Source organism: Chelmon rostratus, chromosome 12 (assembly GCF_017976325.1).
Source record: "Chelmon rostratus isolate fCheRos1 chromosome 12, fCheRos1.pri, whole genome shotgun sequence".
Taxonomy (NCBI): domain Eukaryota; kingdom Metazoa; phylum Chordata; class Actinopteri; order Chaetodontiformes; family Chaetodontidae; genus Chelmon; species Chelmon rostratus.
The window spans coordinates 21487034-21505008 of NC_055669.1; the positions used below are offsets into that span (position 1 = coordinate 21487034).

The 17975-nt window shown below is 41.0% G+C and overlaps 2 protein-coding genes across 2 annotated transcripts; both read right to left on the reverse strand.

Annotated features, from left to right (window-relative positions):
• Nucleotides 1–653: 653 nt before the first annotated feature.
• On the reverse strand, nt 654–3092 carry best4 (bestrophin 4). The gene is made up of 8 exons (XM_041949782.1): nt 2941–3092; nt 2672–2772; nt 2360–2593; nt 1599–1753; nt 1386–1463; nt 1060–1212; nt 893–973; nt 654–812 (listed from the first exon to the last, which is right to left on the reverse strand). The coding sequence occupies exons 1-8, from the start codon at nt 3090–3092 to the stop codon at nt 654–656; spliced, it is 1113 nt and encodes a 370-aa protein (XP_041805716.1).
• A 6642-nt stretch (nt 3093–9734) lies between these two features.
• On the reverse strand, nt 9735–17123 carry si:ch211-106k21.5 (leucine-rich repeat, immunoglobulin-like domain and transmembrane domain-containing protein 1). The gene is made up of 3 exons (XM_041949816.1): nt 17011–17123; nt 12271–12450; nt 9735–12171 (listed from the first exon to the last, which is right to left on the reverse strand). Exon 3 carries the CDS (start codon nt 12167–12169, stop codon nt 10943–10945), a length of 1227 nt encoding a protein of 408 aa, XP_041805750.1. The 5' UTR covers nt 12170–12171; nt 12271–12450; nt 17011–17123; the 3' UTR covers nt 9735–10942.
• Between the last annotated feature and the right edge of the window lie 852 nt (nt 17124–17975).

Sequence of the window (17975 nt, forward strand, 5' to 3'; positions counted from 1 at the left end):
AAGCACTGAATAATCATATTCATCTTCAAACATACAATATAAGAACAAATACAGAGCTTTAGGGCATTCAATCGTTCGCAACTGGACGTCCAGTTGCGAACGATTGAATGCCCTAAAGCTTACAATGACCTGGATGAATGAGAATATTCACAGGCAAGAACAAATACGTTTTGTTCCACAAATTAATTAAAATGTGTCAAATCAAAAAACATGTTATACAATAAGAGCTGTTTCAGAAACACACAGTGGTTTAATCACAATCAGTATCACAATAATTTTCACTAGCTTTGTTCCACTACAATTTTAATGAATGCCTTGTCATGTTCTTTGTGGTTGGTGGCATTTACATCATCGTCAGGCGAAGCATCAGCATCATCTTCCTCATTTGAGTGTGATAAGACATCCAATAGAGAAGGGAGGCTCCCACCTCGCAGGATCCCTTTCCCTCTGTGCAGAAGTCTGTCGATACCATCGCCCAGAGAACCCTGAAGAGGTAAGTACTGTTTCTTTGCAGGCGTGTCTGCAGGCTGGTGAATCTCAAGATCCTCCACACTCATCCTGCAAATGCAGCAGATGTTTTGAGCTCAGGTCCTTGCTGTGTTCACTGGACCCTACAGCAGCAACAAGAGGCATTGAAACATAAGTGGTAAAACTCACCTCATGTCAAAGGTGGAGCCTTTGAAGGCTGGTTTGAGAGTCTCTGCTGCTGTGGACAGAGTGTAAGGGATGGAGAAATGTCTCTGCGCCCAGTGCTTGTCCTTCACAATTGGAGCCAGGTTTTGGTACAGGTCATCTACAGCCAGCATCGACACCTGCAGGAGACAGCAACAGCATTAAAATGATTCATGACTCATATGTGTTATGAGTGGTTGCATCGCAGAGAAGCCTGAACCTGAATGTTTCGGTCAATCAGCTGGTTGGTTTCAAAGTCGTCATCATCCTCACCAAATGGATTGATGATCAGCTCCCCCACCTACAGAATGGAAATGAAATCCCTCTTTCATGACAGACGCAAAACAAAATCTGTCCAGTGCGTGAAGCATGAATGTGTCGCCTCACCTTGAGCCAGCCGACGTAGAAGAAGAACTGCAGCAGGGTGAAAACAGGAACATACATGTCCACCTTGTGATCCTTGTAGCCCTTCTCAGGGTTCAGAAATTGTCGGCCAATCACGCAGAAGGCAAAGAAAGAGTAAACTGCTATAGTGACTACCTGCACAGATAAAAGAAACAAGGCACTGATCAAGTTTTGTGATGCATCTTGGATATATTCTTGGATATATTTTGTATATATAAAAGTGTGGCTATATTTCAGAACTAAACTTAAAGAAGCTAAATGGCCATCAAATGAGGTAGAAATGTAGACCTTCAAGCTCCTGATCCTACCTGAGTGTAGACCAGAGGGATGCTTATCCAGTCATAGTGGAACAGGAGGCTGCACTTGGCTCTGTACTTATTCAGCTCCTACAGTTACAAACACATATTATGCATTTATGGTTATACAGAATACGTAGACAGCCTGGAGCTTCAGGTGGGAGTTTTCTTCAGAATTTCTCATTCCTATATTGTACATATAGTGAGTATAAAGTAAACGCTCACATCCATCAGCAGTCTCAAAGCGATGTCATCCCTCACTCGACCCTCTTCTCTCGCTTTGGATGCCAGGTTTGAGAACCAAGTCAGAGGCATCCAGTACTTGTTGAAGTCAGAGTGCAGCGACTCATAATGTTTCAGCTCGTGTGTCGTCATGAATCCTGCAGAGATTCGACAGTTTGGTGCAAACTGGATGGATGTAGTAGAAACCTGTGATCCAGAGAGTTTTAGAATATACATACTGTTGAATTTCTCTGACCCGGATTTTCCTCAACTTCCTGCCTGAAGATCTGAGGCTGCACAATCAGTAACCTCTTTCCAGCATGGCTTATATTTTTAGCGTTATTGTTGTTGTTGTTGTTTTATTCCTTTTAATTTAAGTATTACTTTAATTGTGTGATTTTATTTGTCTCATTGCAGTCCTGAAATGTTTTAATCCTGGTTCAACCATGTAAAGCAAATTTTAACTTTATTTTGAAAATTGCTATTACATTTATTATTATTAATATTAATATTTCAGATAAGGAAGTATAAAAAGGTTTATAGTCAGTTCTGCAAACAACAACATCCCTGTTCATCTTTTCTTCTGGGTAACTTAAATTTCTGTATATTAAACCAGCAAAACCACACTGTTAAGAGTAACTAAAGAACTTCAGGTGTTCGAGAAGTTCAGTAAAAAGATAAATATCATAATTTGAAGTAAAAAATCTTGGAAATGTTCAGCTAAAGTGTCCATGTGCTTGATTTCTCTCCACTGTTGTTCTTACCAGCCTCCACTATGTGCTCCAAAGTTGGGAAGCGCTTGTGAACTCTGGTGCTGATGGAGCGGAGGATAAGAACTGAAGATAGGTTGGCGTATCTCATGAGCGTTCGTCGCAGCAGGCGACCCCTCTCGTCTGCCCCGTGGACGTTCCCAGACACCACCATCATCAGGTTATCAGGCAGCGGGAAGCTGCTGTACTGACCCCACCACCGATTAAAGGCCGTGGTCACATAGAAACCTGCGAGAAAACAATATGAATTATGGTGACTCGTCTTCACGTTTGGCTTGTGTCAGGACAGACTTCAGTCAGACTCACCCAGTACAAACAGAACTGGGATGAAGCTGGTGTTGGTGAACTGATCACAGTAAAGGGCGACACGCTCAAATAGATCCTGCTGCCTTGATGTGAGCATCAATCTGTGAGGAAAATAAAGATATGATAAAAATCAACTATAGAAGGCTACGTAAATTATATACAGAGAGTTATTGCATTGGATTATTGTTAAATTATTACCTGCCAGCCACAGACACTCTTATCATACTGCAGCAAACAGCAGAATAAAAGGATGAAATCAGTTAATTTACCTGTACAACAAACTGAAAAACAAATAAACTCCACAAAACACCAGAAGCTCTTTATAAAGCAGCCTGTAGATGCTTCCCTTCCACCTGAACAGAAGCTTGGAGAAGCCACCAAATCTCACATTGGCCACTTCAAGGCTGTAAGAAACTGTCATGTCTGGGTTTATTCTCTGTTGTAGCAGCAGAAAATTCCTGTAAAGTATCAAAAAAATATGTGGAAATCTAAAGGAATTTCTCTTCATACACTAATCATGATAAATACATTTTATTACAAGCATCTCCCGCAACAGAAATCTAAAGTTGTGTCTTACCTGTGAGGACAGGTGCGTCACCTGGTCCTGTGTTGAATCCTGCTGTCCTGAGAAGAATTGTTCTCCCTGTGGGTGTCATTTTAAACTTCTCTGTTGTGCTGTCATGAATTAACATCTTAAATTTATTACCTGGGAACCTGAAGTTCAAGAGACACACACCTACAGTTACTGAGCGCCCGTTAGCGCCGGAAACAAATTCCCCAGTGTTAATCAGTATTGATTATTGTTCAGTGAAGACGACAGAAACCCTGCATGTCTATTTCATGCATACATAAATCAAGCTGCATACACATAAAAACACACACACAGACAAATTTACCCGAACTGAACCAGGTTACAAAAAAGGCTTAAAATCGGTGTTAAAGAGAAAAAGCAGTTTAAAAGTTCGTGACAAAGTCGGTGAAAAATACTTGCAGATACTTTTCCATCCTTTTATTAATTGATTGTTACACTCATTGTTCCATGCATCTGATTTTTACACTTGCTTTTTATGCTTGTAGGCATCTTATTGGGGTATTTTTAGTCAAAGTCAAAGTCAAAGTCAGCTTTACTGTCAATTCTGCAGTATGTACAGGACAAGCAGAGAATGGAAATTGCGTTACTCTTCAACCCTTTGTGACAGGACATATATTAAAAAAGAGATAAATAAAAACTGTGCAAACTAAGTAAGTAAAAACTGTACAATCTAAATAAAAACTGTACAAACTAAGTAAAAACTGTACAATCTAAACAATGAAACATTGAGAATGTAATAGTGCAAATGTAAACGGTAGTGCAAAAAGAATTAGCTTAACAACTTTTTAGCCGTAATAAAACAGTTACTGCTGGTTTTACACACAGGGCCTCATGTTCAACACCAGCATTAAATGTTATGTACATTTCCTCTGATCTATATAAACACAACAAGAGAAACAGCAAAAACATCGATCTTATATCATCTTTTTGAGTGTGTGTGCCTTATGAATCTTTATTACTCTCTAATTCTCTAATCTAATTCATTGTAAGTCTGTGTTATACTTTAAAAAAAATTCAAATTTGCATTATCATTTTAATTTAGTCCCTTATGGGCTTCCATATTTCTATGTTCCATGTGGTTTCCAGACTCCACGCTGTTTGTGAAAGTCCACATCACTGTATGTCCTTTCCAGATGCTACAAAAATCAAGTAAGTACTTTGGACCTGTTATCTGAGTGCATTTAATGCCACTGCCATAGAAAATCAAATAAAACACAGATTGATTGCACAGCAGAGGCTTTGCAGAGTTATTTACTGTTCTGCCAAACATCTTTACAGTGTGGTGCAGACAGACCGTCAGATGGCTCCATCCCACCCATCTCCCAGCAGCCTTTGTCATTGGCTGCCGTCCTCTGCTTACTTGTTTGTTTTTCACATCGTTACAGCAGTCCATTGTAAATCAGACTCTCTTTTGCAGCCGTGTTTTATCGTCTGACTCTGTTTGCTCTCCCCTGACAGGATATTTATGAGGCCATCTATCCTCCATCAGAGCCTGGACAAGACGTGACCACTGCGGACTTCCCTGTTCTTTGTCTGAAACCATGTCACTCCTCCAGCTGCAGCTGTATCTTCAACATGTTGCACTTATTACTAACAGAATCGTGAACACATCTCAGTAAAATCAGTGTCTTTGTTTGGCTGATGAATGGTAGTTTCCATTCCTGTCACTAGATGGCGCTCTGTTGATGTGCAGCAGGGCTCTCAGGCTCAGCCCTGAGGCCTCACTGTCTGTATTTACCTCATAAACAAAGACACCCAAAGGTTCTTTTATTGACAGAAAACAGTAAAAGAACATCTGACGTGTTTAATACCGTGTAAGTATGTCCATTAGTAATGCTCCTTATGTATGAAAGTACAGACCAGCTGTTAGTACAACACATTCTTTCAGAGATTTCTCTTTTATCTGTCATGTTTTTATTCTGTGAAGCTAATTTCATTTCAGTTTGCTCTTAAATGTGGCAGCAAAATATATTTTTAAACTATTTACACAAGGACTTTCCACTTTTATGTTTGTGTCTCCATCCTGTGTAAATCCAGAGTCAGTGGTTGGTCTGTGATGGTCTTGATCAAGATGAAAAACACTCCCAGATTAGCATCCATGGATACTCCAGCAACTGTTTCTGCCCAGTCATTTCCTGGCCTCAGCTACTGGATCTACTGGTCTGGGCTCAGACCTCTGAGAACGGGACAGAGTGAGCAGCTCAGCGCCGATCGCTTCGGTAACCCAATGCGATAATTACAACTTCCCACGGTGAGTGAAATTAGAGCTCAAAAGAAAAGTGGGTTTTCAGGTAACTGGGGCCGGCCTGGGTCATTGTCAGGGCAGAAAGAGCTGAGGGGCCACGGAAACAAACAAAATGCAGCGAGCTAATGACACGGTTTGGTTTTTCCTTCCCTTCTTGTTTGTGCTGTTAGTCATCATCATGAAAAACAAAAACATCTGATAGGATAAACATAATGATGTAAATCAGTATAACAGTATATTCAGTTTGTTTTAACAGAGAAAGATTATTAATGCAAGTGTATGTTTTTTTAGTAGCTGTTACTGATGTTTTACCGTTTCTGATGTGCATCATAAACTCCATAAGAACTAATTTCACACAATTGGAACCAATGGGAATTCAATTCTGGGGGAAGAAATTAGGAACTTCTTATTTATTAGTTATTTGCTGTCCTAAGTGTCATCAAATTTAAATGTATTGATGATATCTCTAAAAAAACAAGAATTGAAAACTGTAAAAATTCAAAAATTTTGGATTTTGAAGCTCATATTTCCAGAGCCGGAGGAAAGTCTCCTCAGACTGAGGTGTGCTGCAGCTGCTTTTCCAGAGAGAAAATGAAACCTGTGCTTACACGGCTTGAATAGCAGCAGTTTTCAGGCCCACCATTTTTTTACATGCCGCTGTTTCAGGAGCTGGAAATGATGGAACTGATCTCCGAGGAGACATCAAGAGGAAATTCACTGCTCACAGGCCCGGATAAGCAGCGTCACGCCCAACCCGGTTTCAAGCCGAAGCTTGAATACACCGGCTGGTGCACTGTGCCTCCATCACGTTTTGCATCACCCAAGCATGAAAACAGCACCTTTTTATTCTGCAGTCAAGTTAGCAGTAATAAATATACACCGTCAGGTAACAATTGCAGAGAAACATTTCAGGTGACGTCGCAGTTGGTTAGATTTAAAACTACTTGGTTATGTTCAGGAAAAGATCACAGTTTGGCTAAAATAACTACTTCCTTTAAAAAAAAATCATGATTGCTTTATTGAACTTTATTACCCTTTTATATCACATTTGGCTCTCGCCCCCATCATTATCGCCCCCTGCTGGTACAGCACCCTCATACACGCGTGTACTTTTCACGCTGAGGCGAGGCAAACCGTCGCACTGACACACTGTCCTCTAGTGGATCGGTGGGTCTATTACACAGTTTGGTGTGGCTGCAGTATGAAGCCTATAACGATGGGTACTATAGCTCTACATAACAAACGTTTATATCAGCACCATGGACAGAGCCCACCTGGAGCTTAAATTTCACATGTAAGTCGCACCGCATCTTTAATTCATGAATTTGAAGCAAATTATTTCCTCTGAATATTGCATCAGAGATGAGTTTTCCAGATATATTCAGGAACTTTTCATACTTTTTTAATGATTAACAATCATACATACTTTATAGGTTTCTTTTTTTCACAATTTCAGTGTTTTTCTCCCTGACATTTGGCCATCAGCTTTGGCTACTATCACGAAGGACTCATGACCCCTAGGTTGGGAACCAGTGTCGTAAAGCATCCCTGACTACTTAGGCAAGTCTCTCCAAGAGGTTCCTGTAGGTTTCACATATGTAATAAAGGGCATTTGTGCAGCATGTGAGTGGTGATTCAGGATCCACTGATCCAGCTTTTTCTCTCCTGAATCTGATTCCGACTCAGGGAATGGACACCATGTAGCACTCCACTAACAGTCTGCATTTTCTCTCAGTTTCTAGGAGTTGTGGTCATGGAGTTAGGCTGTTCTCCATCAACAAAATTTGATGTTATTTGACTAAAAACTAATTGTCACATAATTTTAGACAATTATTGTTTCAGCATTTATTAAAACACATACAGGTTGTAGTTTTTCACATTACACTCATGACATTAGCAAGAAAAGTAAGACAAATATGCTCACTGATGAAGTAAGTGTGATGTCCTGTGTGTAATAATAAAATAAAATAAAAATCAGAAAATAACATTGTTACCAAGGCTTACAGTGAAGGATTTGAACTGTGATCTGCTCATCCTCATGAAGTCAGCGTGAAGCCAATAACCAGCTGTGGGGGTGAGTATTGTCTCATATGCACACACTTATCTTTAAAGTTCTTTATCAATACTCTTACCAGTTCTTTTTCACCACTAAAGAATTGCATTTTTTTTAATGATCATTTTTAAAAAGAATAAATTCAAAACAGGATTAGAAAAGATTTATATTTTAAATATAGCTGAATATTGGTCCTAGAGCAGCAACAGTAAAGTTTACAACAGCAAAGTCACTGTGTGTACTCAATAATGTCTCACTGGAAACTAATGTAAATGTTAGAGAACGCAGACATCATTCAGTATCAGTCATTTCTCCAGTCCACCTCGCATTACGCTCAAAGTTAATATTAATTTATTATGATTTCAACTTAGACCTCAGTTGCCGCTGACCTTTTCAAAGCACAAACCAATGACATAACAGCAGCATGTGACACAGCCAGGAGCGACACATGTAAGCAGGGGAGGTAGAAAATCTGTAACACAACGTTTAAAACATACCACGCTCTCACCAGGAAAAGTAATGCATGGTGGCATATCAGCAGACAGATGGAATTTCTTATCATCTGAAGGTAGCTCTTTTTTTTGTGCATTTTATAACGTATGTTGCTATCAAGTGCATATCTAAAAGACCCTTTTTCATGATTCTCATCTTAAAGTCCTGGCCTGAAACATTAAAGTCAGCCTGAAAGCTAAAAAAATCCACCAGTGATATAAATTCAGCCAGCAAAATCTGTTTGCTGGCTAGAAATAGGAAGTCTGCTTTTGCCAACCCATGTTTAAAAAATCTCTCAGAGTGACCTTTTAAAATCTGCCACTGTTATCACTGCAAACTGTAACAGCAACAATTTGAGAGTAGAGCTACCCACAGGTTGCTAAAACACAAAAATCCAGAGGACATGACCTGAGTGACGAGTAGCAACGCCCCCATTTGGAATTGAATTCATGTTATTTTTCTCTGCAGAAACTGTACAAAATTACAAACTACAACATTCACTCATTTGCCTGTTTGACTTTTGACCTTAATCAATTGCAGTAAACCTTACAATGCCGCTAAACAAAGCTTTGGAAAGCACACCTCAGTTTTTTAAATTCCAGGAAGTCCCACACCCTCAGCTGCACCCATTCTCTCTGTGTCACTGTGGCTGAACACAAACCAATTAGCATTCAAAGCAAGCATGCGTGAGCAAGACGTCTCTTTTTTCCATATCTCAGATATCAGTCTAGTGTCTGCATCCTGCACACACGATGACCCTGATGTTCAGTGTTGTCTTTCGTGTGGGCGTCCTCTCCAGTGTCATTATGTTGTAGCGCCGCTGCACGGAAATGCTCTGCATCTCATTTTACTGAGCCGGCACTACAGAGATTTTTATCTAAAACCAGCATTAACCTGCATTTAGATCTGACAGCCCGGGCATTTTCCATCATATATGCACATTTTAGTATGTGGCATAAAGCATGAGCAAGCTTCTGCCCTTTTATCTTTGCTCAACAATGACATATATAAATTTAGACTTCTCATCTAAGCTTTACATTCCACATTTCACACTGAATTATCTGTGAGCATCGCGATGGGATTAGTCACTGTTCAGCACTTACATTTCTGGATGTGCAGCTTGGGGTGAGGGAGTTTGATCCAGAACATCCTGTATGCATTGAAATATGTTAAAGTCAAACTGGAATGCATTTAACAATTACACTTGGGTGAGGTAAAGGAAAGTGCACACAAAAGCTTGCTCGACCTAAGTAAGCACAGTGATTGTCCTGTTCTTCATAAAAGATGTGAAAACAATATGAAGTGTACGTTTGCATGGAGTGCAACATTAAACAGATTCAATGTCTTTGTGTCATGGTGTCTTTAAAATTGCTAATTTTTTCCAGTGGGAAAAAAGGGGGCCTCCCTTTCAAACCATCACTACGTTCCTCAGGTCCCACAGGAAACGCTCCGGATTAAATCACTTCCTCTTACATTGTGATACCACAGTGGTCAGACCAGGCTGTCTCTGTGTCAATAGATAACCTACTTGTTCTGCAACACACACACACACACACACACGCACGCACGCACGCACGCACACACACACACACACACACACACTCTTTCTTTAGTGCATTTAAAGAAATAATTTGGCATTTTAGGAAATATGCCTCTCCTCTTTTTGTCTGACAGTTAGATGAGAAGATAGATGCAAAATGATGAAGATAGCTAAGCTAGGCTAACTGCCCCCAGGCTACAGCTGCTATAAAGCCACTGAAAACCTAGCACTATATCATTTAATATTAATGACTAAATAAACAACAATCAAAGTTTACATTAAAAACAGTTGAATATTTTGTAATTAAAGTCAAAAACTCAGCTAACTTGCTTAATCAAGCCTGTGTGAGTTAGATACATTTGTGAGTTACTAATGGAGCTGGAGCCCAGAGGCTTACAGCATAAGGGCAGCTAGCCTAGCTCCATTCAAACTGAAAAATCTGCGTGCAAACACCTGTAAAGGTGCAATCACACCAGTCATTAAAGCAGCAAAGTTTCATGGCAAAATCTGTTCATTTCGATTGACAGCTGCCATCCATGAATCTGACCTTAGTAGAAAATGGAGGAAGCTATCGTAGCGTAGTAGCTGTGTTGCACCATCTGCCTCTATTTAACCTTACCTGCAGCACAATGGCACTTAGTAAGCTAGCTACTGTAGATTTTCCAGCTTTTTTCACAAATGAAATCATGAAGACAACAAATGGCAGATGTAGCAAACAACCAACTAAAGAGAAATATAAAGAAAGAGCTATTGTGACTGAGCAGTGCTCCTGGTTTCATGCTAGTGGTTAGCTCACCAGCTACGGTAGTTTCCAGCTAGCTGAATTTGTGTACAAATTAAATAAGAAGTACACATGTGTCACACATTGACCTTCACAGGTGTTAGTAGGCATATTTTTAATTTTTGGACTGTCAGGTAAGCTGTTTCCTCCTGTTTCCACACTTTATGCTAAGTTAGGCTAACTGACCCCAGTTTGCTCCCTCTGCAGATATAAAGAGCTCATATAGGTAATGAAAACACAGCGAATCTTATTCTCAGGTGATTATACACTAATGAAAACATAATTAGAAATATTATATTTCAGTTAGTATGTCCCCCAAACCCTGCATAATGGAGCTTTAAGTTAAAAAAACATGTTTAGTTTGTAGTTTAACAGTCAAGAACTCAGCTTAGCTGTCTAATATAGACCGTGTGCGTGTGTGTGTGTGTGTGATTTTAGCAAATAAACAAGAGGTTTTAAGGGCTTTTAAAACACAAAAATGTGAGCAGTGCAGATCTTCTCAACTAATTCTTGTCAAGAAAACAAACGTGTATGTCCCAACATGTTTAACTGTTTCTTTAAGATGGCGTCACGAGAGGTTGACATGCTCATATTCGCCGTGGTCTGAGTCCTCCAGTTCGATACCGGGCACCAGGCTGTAGTACTCAGTGGACTGGGTCAGGTAAGCCTTTTCCCTGTCAGCTGAGTCTTTCATCACCTCTGTCACACTGACTGCATCCAGGTCTGCCTTGCCGGCCCCGTCGGGACCCCGGGAGCCCTGTTTCCCCTCTGTGAAGCTGGAACAGCGCGAGGATGCTCGGGGAATAGACTCCACTGAGCCCAACCTTATCTCTACCTCTTCATAGATGTCCCTGGTGCTGCCGAGGAGGGTGGCTGCTGGGCGTAGCAGCAGCTGGTTCTTCAGGATCCCCTCACTGACACAGTGTCCAGCTTTATTCTGTTCAGTGGCGGCAGGTTGCTGCTTTCTGCGATGCTTCTGGCCATTGCAGCTGGAGCTTGAGGCTCTCTTTTTTGAGGTGCTTAAAGGTGTGTCTTTCTTCTTTCTTTTCCTGCCGCAGCACCAGCAGAGCACCAAGGCAGAGAGGATGACAAGAGGGAGCACAATGAAGAGTGCTGTGAGGCCAGCTGGGCGGCACGCATCGCTAAGCCTCACCGACAACACAGACCTGCCGGCCAGGTGCCTGGGAGAGACGCAGGTCAAGTTTCCCACCAGATCCTGCAGCTTAGCGGTCCTGTTAACCTTCCTGCCTTCCTCCAGTCCTTCCAGTAACAAACAGGAACAGTCCCAGGGGTTCTCATCCAGCTCCAGCCTCTGTAAACTGGGCTTCTGCAGTACAGAGCCTGGCAGTAAGCGTAGCTGGTTTCCCTGCAGATACAGCTTCTGGAGGTTGCCTGAGTCCTGAAGGAAACCCTCAGGAAGCTCCTGAATCTGGTTCCCGCTCAGATCCACCTCCGTCAGGCTGGGCTGGCTAGCTAGAAACTCCCTTGGCAGTGTTGTTAGTCTATTATGATCTAAGTAAACCCTCTGCAGTGAAGAGGTCTCTTTGCCTCTCATATCAACAGAGCTGATATTACAGAAAGAAAGATCCAGTGTCTCTATGTTTGTCTCATTGGTAAACACAGACCAGTGCACATGGCTGAAAGTGGAGCCAGAGTAGTTCAAGCAACAGGCATCAGCAGGAACCTCAGAGGGAAACTGGGACAAAATGGTGGCGGCTGGACACACACATCCACCCACAAGTCCCGTCTCCACCAGCAACATGAAAATCAGCAGGGTCCCCCGGTGTCGAACCATCTCTGCAACAGAAAACACAGTCAAACACAAAACAGAGATGTGACTTCATCGTGTCATATTCCTACTATGGTGTCCCCTGCCTCCTTCTCAGGCAGCCCTACCTGCCTCCTGGTCTCTCTCGCTCAGTCCTGGAGGGGATCCACTTTTCAGTATGCAAGCTCACACAGATGTAAATGGGCTTGTAAACCTAGCAACTTCTCTGAGGACTCCTGGTTGCCGTGAGGATCGTGGGAGTTGGCATGGTGACGTAGGTCACTCGGGATCAGGAGTCCAGTGTTTGGCTGTTGGAGAGGAAACAGATGCTACTGTGACTTTCAGGTGAAGGCTGTGCTGTGAATTGGCAGACGGAAGTTATATAAATATTACTCGAAGGTAAAACTGGAACCGAGTTCAACAAGCTTGTCTAAATAACATAGACTGCAAACCTGTACCTATTTATATTTGGCTCAAGTAATTAAAAAATGCAACCAATAACTTGCACCATAAAGGTTTTACATACACAGACGGATGCATGAACAGCAGATGGTAGCATGGACCTGGAAGGAACTTTATTTGACTTGGCTTTGTTTATCAGGGACTTGAAAATGTACCAGATTTAGCCACGAAGCTAATTTTCATCTGCAAAATTAAAAGGAACAAGCACGCAAGCCAAAAAGCAGAAAACATCAAAACAGATACAGTATGTGGAATACGGCATAAATTATGAGGTTTGAGAAGGTCCCCAAAATAATGTGACACTGTCTAATTTCACTGTAATTTCATGTAGTAGAAATTACCCCTCTATGACTATTTTAATCTCAGGTTTCATTCCTGCCGTGTGTCCTGCAGGGAGACCGTGACATGACAACATTTGGGAAAACCTGCGCTTGGAAACATAAAAAACTAATTGCTGGTCACTTCCTAAAAACTCCTGTGTACTTGTTGACGCTGCCTGAACTTAACAGCATATGTGGTCGACATAAACAAGGCTTGCCTCTTCCAAAAGACTTACATGTTAGGCAGGCAGGAAGAGACAGAAAGAGAGGGAGTCGTGACATCAGACTTCCTCACCCACCACAATAGAGCTGAAAGCTGCTCTACAGTTTGGAGGCAGGAATGTGCTAACTCCCCAACAACCGGGCCAATTCATTACCAGTGGAGGGTTTAAGCAGGACGACCGTGGTCAGCTGGAGCGTATACGTGATCACCCCTTCACCTTTAGTCATTTTTGAAGCAAAATGCACAAAATCCACATGGTTCCAGCTTCTTAAAAGTGAATATTTGCTGGGTTTTGGGGGGGGTTTGGACTGATTTTCTGTCAAAACATAATCTGAAGATGTCGTCTTGGGCTCTGGGAAATTCTAATGGCCATTTTTAACTGTTGTCTAACATTTTATTGCAATTAACTGATTTATGAAAGTAAGACTGGTATTTGCATATGTCAGCTACACCAAACAATTAATCAGTTAAAGGACAAAAGATATGCTACACAGATACTCAAGTACTGTATTTGGGTACAATTTTGAGGTACTTACTTTCCATTTTATGCTACTTATATTTATACTTTGCTGGTTACATTTTAGACTCAGATGATTTGATCCAACATATCAATAGATAAAATATGATGTAATATTATTATAGATGAAGTTACTACTTGGTGCTTGAAGCATCTTTTGATGCTAATACTTTTCTACTTTTATTGAAATAAGGTTGAGAATGCAGTTGTTGTTGTTTTCTTTAACTGTGTTTTCACAGTTTGGTATTGTTACTTTTACATAAGTAAATGAGGTGAGTACTTCTTCCACCACTGGTGCGATATAAAGTATAGCTGAGGCTCATGTAATGTCATTACTTTTGCAGGTCATTTGGTCAAAAAACAAAATATTGGACAAATTAAAATTTTGACCTGATGATCGTGCTAGATAAAAGGTTAAAGGATCATCAAAGTTATTACAGTTTATCCTCATGAGGACATGAATGTACAAACTTTCATGACAAGATATTTCTGGACCAAAGTGGTGGGCTAGGAACGCTATTTTTACGTGAGTGGGATCATCAGTATAAAGTTTATGGACCAAGAGGAACTAATAAGACACAGATTAAAGCTTTTTTTGCTCAGATTTACACTTGCACGAAAAACAAATGTTGCTCCTCTTAAAGAGCCCCAAGCAAACCAGAGCACACGTGGATTTTCATCCTTGACGTAAAACATCAGCAGAGCTGCAAGTCTCTCAAACAAATGCAGGAAGTGTGTGTCAAAAGACAGAAACTTGAGCTGACTTTTTGTGTCTGGAACAGGTGATCTAATATATCCAACATGTGCAGAGTGTTTGACAGAGGAAACGGAAGGATTAAATATGGCGTGTATGAAGTATATGTTATTTATTGAGACTGCCTTGTGACCTAACCCTAACCCAAAATAATAACCTCAGATTTTTTATGCTAATATCAAAAAATGTCTGCTTGTTGCTCAAACTCACTCATTAAATAGATATTACAGTTATTCAGCCAATGCAGGAATACTTCATAAAGAACGGCTTTTACATTTCCGGCAGCCGAACAGCAGTTTGTTTGGGATAAATATAGGAAGACGTGGCTGGTTAGCATGAGCGACAACAGCCATCACAGCTGAACAGTGAATGGAGCACAGTCCACGACAGTGACGAGAACATGGAACAAGGATCTGACAGATGATCATCAGAACACAAAATTATAGACGGCAGTTTGTGATCTCCATCATTACCTCACAACCACACCTGTTACAGAGAAAACAAATCACCCTGTCATTTAAAACCTGAGTGAGACGTTTATTAAAACTTCCTGCTTGATACTGTGGGCCTGTTTCAACTTCCTGCACCTCACTGGCTCCATTTAAATGCCCATTAGTGAATGGTTAAACAACACGGTGTGAATTCATAGTATGCATTAAATTAAATAGGACTTTATACTAAAACAGCAAGCTAAGACATATCATCACCAACATCAACTTGATGTCATCAAGCTGATGTTGGTGTAGCAGTTATAACAGTTGCTATTCCCACATTCAGCAGACACAGCGCAACAGTAATATTAGCAGTCGTGTTTGTGTCCACCTGATGAATGTAAGTCCAATATTATCTCTTGTTTTAGCTCGGTTTATCTTCAGCAGCTAAATGCTCCACTGTCAGAGGAGTTATGGGCCCTAAAATCAAGGCGATGAGCTAAATATCACTCCGAAAAGCTCCGCAGTGCTGAGAGCTGCAGAGCTGATGATAATTCTTTGTGGGTTCATCACTATGAGCGACCTCCTCCACATCCAAGAAGCCAAGTGATACTGATAATAGCAGCTTTAAACTTTACTCGTTCTGTGTAGCCGTTCATTTCTGTGGTGAAGCTGGAATTTATACATAACCCCTCCAGAAAATAGAAAAAGAAAGGCCATGTTTGTTCCTCACTGAGGTCACGTTGGGTGAAATTTATTTATAAAGCACCCTTAACAATCTCTTGTTGCATGTGTGATAAAGACAATGAAGATTTTTTTATATAAGGGGGTACAAGCTTGTGTTTGCATTTCGTCTTTGTTCAGCTCAAAGTTTAATCTCAAAATGTACCATGTAATGCTCTGTGTTTATTTATACTACACAGCATTTCATGCCCTTTTACTCAGTATTTATTTGCATGCTGCTCTGCACTGTAAAAAGCTTCTGTTCTAACTGATAGCTATCAGCAGACGATATATTCAAAGCTTGGTCACTCTGAGGAGGAAAAGGGAAATAGCTGGGTTTGTGTGGTTGCATGCAGGCAATAATTTGCTTCGATTAGTCCAAATTTTCACAACTTTATATGAGCAAAGTTTGGATGTGTTGCTAATTCCATGCATTCACCAGTGAAGATAATTTAATGCCTGAGGAGTCAAACTCCCATCTCAGTCTGATAACACACAGTCTAAAGGTGGGAGTCGACTCACTGCTGAGGTTTTTGCAGACTTGTCTCAGTCTATATATTGACGGACGAGTTGATCTTCGGATGGTGAAATTACACACAGCTCAAGGGACGCTTGTTGAGCTCTGCGGAGCCTCAGAGCCAGAGCTGTGAGAGCCAAGGCCCTTCATCCAAACAGAAGGATTTCCATGGATCGTCTCCTCTCTGGGTGTGAGTGCCCAGCGAGAGGAGCAAGGTTTAAATCTAGACAGCGTGGATGATCTCACTCACTAACAATGTGAGTTGCTACATCCTCTCTGGCAGCAGAGCTTCCTCTGGAATAACGGTTTCCATTCTCCTTACATACAACTTTTCATCATAACATATTCACACATTAAACCAGGGCTGCAGCTGCAGCACGCTGAGGACACAGAGGGGAACTTTGGGGGAATTTGGGAATGTTTAGTGTCCGGCAGCTGAAAGTTTTGGTGTTTTAAAGGCTGATTCTCTTATCCTGTATACTGTATCATTAAAATGTACTAATTTAAGGAAAAGGAATTAAAAGTAATTCAGTATTCACAGTTTTGCTAGAGTGGGAGGTCTTTTAAACAGAACTAAACTTTACAGAACATAATCTAACTAATGGTTGGTTGAATTAATAAAATGTAAAGAAAAAAACGATTAAAAACACACATTTAAAGCACTTTTTTGGTATGTGGTCAAATTTTCAGAGGGAACTGAAGGACAATGGGGGGTCTTGGGCCCATGACCTCAGCATTGCTCGGTTTCTGGCTACAGCTCTGCACAAAACACATCATACTGACATAATTTCAAGTTATAACTGCAAGAACCTGTGTGTGATTCTCACAAATATGCAGAAACACAAAGAAAACGCCTCCTAACATGAATACACACCTGTTAGAGACAGTCCGCATGTGCAGTGAATTAAAACCATGTCTTACCTGTGATTGGCATGTCTGCTGCAGCCCTGGTGCTCTCTGTCAGACGCTCAGGTGACCTTTAACTTTCACTGAGGATTCAAACATCACACACAGCGACGGCAGTGGCGTCCTTCTCCTCTCTGCATCCCATCAACTGTCCCGGCTGAAGCTCTCCTCCTCCGGATCCGAGGGTGTGTCTCCCTCCCAGCGGAATGTGGAAATACAGCTTGCAGTCAGTCACTGCGTGTGTGTCTGTGGGAGGGTGTTTATGATGTTTATTCATACACAGTGTTCAGCTAAGGTGGGTTTATCTGCGATTGAAGCTGACAGATTTCAGCCTCACAGACTTCAGCGCAGTTGAACTGACCTGCCGCAGCGGTTTGACCTCAGAGCGCCCCCTGGTGGCTGAACGGACCCTCACCAAACTCTCAAAATGAATGGAGACACATGAGTATAAATAATGTATATGGGATATAAAAAAAAGTAAATAAAGTAGAATGAGCTCAACCTTTAACATCTACAGCAGTAAAATGCAACGTACACATTAAAACAGCAGTAATATTAATACAAAAACCAGCGTGTTTGGAGTATAAGCAACAATCCTTTGTTGCTTTAACCCTTAAAATGGATTATATTGTTTTTACATGTAATGTAATGAAATATACATGTAGGCTAATGTATATTTCATAGTATTGAGGCCTCTGCTGACAATATCATGAGGGAAGAAGAAACATCAATTGGAATATTCTGAGATCATTTGAGTCACACAGCTATGACTGCTCTTTGAATGACATGGTTGAACATTTCAACATGTCATCTGCTTTAAATGCTGTTTCTCCACTAAAAAGAGGTCGACTGACAGAATCTCCCCGTGGTTAAATAATAACACTGCTAATGAGATTAAGAGAATCTGTCGAACGGCTGGAAGAAAAGAGAGGAAAACTGGGCTCATACTTCACTGTAATATATACAAAGAAGACATGACC

Coding starts and splice junctions, on each gene's coding strand:
- best4 (XM_041949782.1), bottom strand. CDS start 3,092: ATGACAGTTTCTTACAGCCTTGAAGTGGCCAATGTGAGATTTGGTGGC. Junction 2,594..2,671: donor CCCAGTTCTGTTTGTACTGG/GTGAGTCTGACT, acceptor GTTTTCTCGCAG/GTTTCTATGTGACCACGGCC. Junction 1,213..1,385: donor TCCCTCTGGTCTACACTCAG/GTAGGATCAGGA, acceptor TTATCTGTGCAG/GTAGTCACTATAGCAGTTTA.
- si:ch211-106k21.5 (XM_041949816.1), bottom strand. CDS start 12,169: ATGGTTCGACACCGGGGGACCCTGCTGATTTTCATGTTGCTGGTGGAG.